General features: G+C 34.8%; 1 protein-coding gene across 1 annotated transcript; it reads right to left on the reverse strand.

Annotated features, from left to right (window-relative positions):
• Positions 1 to 1867: 1867 nt before the first annotated feature.
• On the reverse strand, positions 1868 to 3178 carry LOC124894199 (the record flags this gene model as incomplete). The annotated part of the gene is made up of 1 exon (XM_047404934.1): positions 1868 to 3178. A coding segment is annotated over exon 1 (1296 nt), but the record flags the coding sequence as incomplete, so codon positions are not given.
• Between the last annotated feature and the right edge of the window lie 273 nt (positions 3179 to 3451).

Consider the following 3451-nt stretch of genomic DNA (forward strand, 5'->3'; position numbering starts at 1 on the left):
TGGTAAGCATTTCATGAGCAACCGTAGCGTATTTCTTCTGGCTTTCGATCCATTTACCAAAATAAAATCGAATTAAACATTCAGATTTTGTATGGGGATTTACTTGTTTAAGTATTCCGCCATATCCAATATTAGAGGCGTCAGTTTCAATAATTTTTAACCAATTAGGGTTGGCAAGAGAAGTGCAAGGAAGAGATTGTACTCGAGTTTTGATTAGTTTTACCAAATCAGTGTGGGCTTTAGTCCACGGAGTTTTATGATCCTTTTTCAGACAATCGTAGAGCGGGGCTAGATCACGAGACAGATTTTGATAGAAGGGAGAGATATAATTAAGACTGCCAAGAAATCTTTGTAGTTGCTTTTTGTCAGTAATTTCATCAGGGAATTTGGTAGCGAATTCAAGTACCCGCTGTATGGGCTCAATTGAGCCTTGAGAAATATTATGGCCAAGAAATCGAATACTAGTTTGAAATAGACTGATCTTTGGTTTTGAAATGACTAGACCATTTTGAATAATGATTTGCTTAAAAATATGCAGATGTTTAAAATGACTTTCAAGAGTTTTTGAGAAGACTAGAATATCATCTATATAGACAATGATAAAATCCATATAAGGATTAAAGATATCATTCATAATTTTTTGAAACTCAGAAGGAGCATTTTTTAATCCGAACGGCATAACATTCCATTCGTATTGTCCAAAGGGGACATTAAAAGCAGTTCTATAAGTATGATTTTTATCAATTTGAATCTGCCAATAGCCAGATTTAAGATCAAATTTAGAGAATATATTAGCGTCATATAATCTAGACAGTAAATCCCTTTTATTGGGAATTGGATATCGAATCCATTTTAAAACTTTATTCAGAGGTTTATAATTGATAACTAACCGAGGGATACCTCGTTCTTTTTCAGCAGCATTATTAACATAGAAAGCAGTACAAGACCAAGGAGATTTAGAGGGTTTAATAAGTCCCTTTTGAAGGAGACTATCGATCTCTGTTTTGCAAAATTCGACCAAGTTTGTATTCATTTGACAGGGTCGAGATTTTGTAGGGATCTTGTCTTCGCTGAAATTTTCCTCATAGGGAAGAGAAACAATATGTTTCTTTCGATTCCAGAATGCGTTTAGATGATCAGCACAGATATCAAGCATTAATTGGGAAGAAATAGTTTTTATTTTTTCTTTTATTTTAACCGATTTCATGGAGTCGGAAATATTAATGCTCATTATTTCTAATTTTAAGAAATTAAGCTGATTTTGTTTTATATTAATAAGAGCGTTTATGTCCCTAGTGACTGGATGAGTGATAAAAGGGTTTGAAATTGGCTGATTTTTATATGTAGCCGTAAAACCTCTGGCATCAATATGCGTGTAGGGATAAATAGCATTTATGAAAGGAGTACCTAAAATAATAGGCGGATAAATTTGATTTTTGACCAAGAAGAAGAAGTGAGGAATACATACCTTGTCGCGACAAATATGCGTGTTAGGCAGTTTATAATTAATATCAAGAGAATGTCCGGATGCAGATCTAATAACATGAGTAGTTTTTTCAAAGTATTTTGTAGGAATCAGACCTTCTTGTATGCAACTAACGTCCGCACCACTATCAATCATGGCAACGTTAGTAATAAAGAAGTTTTTATTAATCAATATGGTACAATTAATATACCATTTATGGGAAGAGACAATTTGCATCATCCCTAGAAAAGAATCATTTTTCGAATTTTCGGTATTGTAATTTTCAAGGTGAAGAGTATCCTCAGAATTTTTTGAAATTTCAAAATCTTTTTCCTTTCCTTTTGAAAAAGAATTTGAAAATTTCATTGTTTCTTCGAGTTTTAAAAGTCGATGATCAGTAACTATCTGATTTTGTTGAAGCGAAAGAATTTCCTTTTTGAGTTTTTCAACTTCGAGTTTTAAATCGTCAAAAGTGGTGTCTCTACCAGGAGTTTTACTTATAGCAAGTCGCCGATTTACTTCAGCTAAAGAATAAGACATAGGTTGATTTTCGAAAGTGTTATCTCTAGACTTACTAGAAGAGGCAGAAATTTTTTGGGTAGCAAGATTAAGGATTTTCTCACGAAGTTTTTCATCCGAAACTTCTTTAAGTAATTCAAGAATATTTTCAGCGGTGAGAGTTTTAATATCAAGATCTAGGTCTTCGAATTGCGCTTGAAGTTTATACATCATTTCATCACAATTGCACAAATCATTATCACAGTCATCACATCTATTATTCTGACTTTGCTCACTACCTGAATTAGGTAATTCAAAATCATTTTCAGAAGTAGAATCAGAGTCAAAGTCAGAGGTATATAATAAATTATAGACTTGGTCATGAATTTCTTCAGAAAGTCTTAATGACTTAAGTTTTTGCAATTTGCAATTGGGAGCAATATGACCATATTGATTACACTTATAGCATTTGATTTTTGCTAAATCACGCTTCGAATGATTTTTAGCAAATCTAGTAGACTTTCGGAAGGACTTTCGAGCTTCGCGCTCTTCCTTACTCCGATGCCTAGAGTGTTTGGATTTATAGTAAGGTTTAGATTTTGAATATTTTCGGGATTTTTGAACTAAGGGTTTTTCTATGCCGAATTGTTCACAGAAGTCGCCCAATTGAGATTTCTCTCTGAGCTTATCAAGCTTGACTTGTCTAGCTAATTTTAGCTCATTACAGAGGGCTAAGCCTTCTTGTGTACAGGCTACAATTAGTTGACCATAAGTTTTTTCAGAATAAGGAATTTCGCCATAAGATCCTCTAAGAGTTTTACGAACACGTGCAGCAAATAGGGGGGGAAGACCGTCAATGAATTTAGCTTTCCAATGTTCATACTTACTCTCGGGTAAGTCCATGACTCGACTAAGAAAGGTGTCTTTATACCAACGAAATTCGCCTAGATGGCGGCATTTTAAACCATTGAGAAGAGTTCGAATATTTTCGTATTGATTGGTAAATCGTCCGCCAAAATGTTCAATAATAGTTAGCATGAGTGTATAGACTGCATCTGATCTACCTGCCGGGAGAGCACGACCAAGATTATCTTTCCCCGGTTGATCATTTGTAGCATTAAAGATAGCTTCGCGTTTTGTATCATCTAGAAAATTATCCCACCATCCTCGGAGTTGACCAGTGAAACCCGCAACAATCATTTTACAAATTATTTGGTCATTTCGAGTGGTGCTAGAACCAGTGGATTTAGTGGCTAAAGCGATTGTAGCATACATAGACATACGATGAATAAGAATAGAGATTTGTCGGTCGGATAATCCATCAATATTCCATTCATATATAGCGTCACCGCTATAAGACGTATTTGTTTGATTCCAATCCCGTTCCTCTATCAGAACATCTTGGGGAGTAGGACGTGGATAATAGGCAGTAGACATACGAGGAATATCCGCGTATTTTTTCCCTGGCTGTCGTTTAAAAATACCTTT

Source organism: Capsicum annuum, unplaced genomic scaffold (assembly GCF_002878395.1).
Source record: "Capsicum annuum cultivar UCD-10X-F1 unplaced genomic scaffold, UCD10Xv1.1 ctg71333, whole genome shotgun sequence".
NCBI classification, from domain to species: domain Eukaryota; kingdom Viridiplantae; phylum Streptophyta; class Magnoliopsida; order Solanales; family Solanaceae; genus Capsicum; species Capsicum annuum.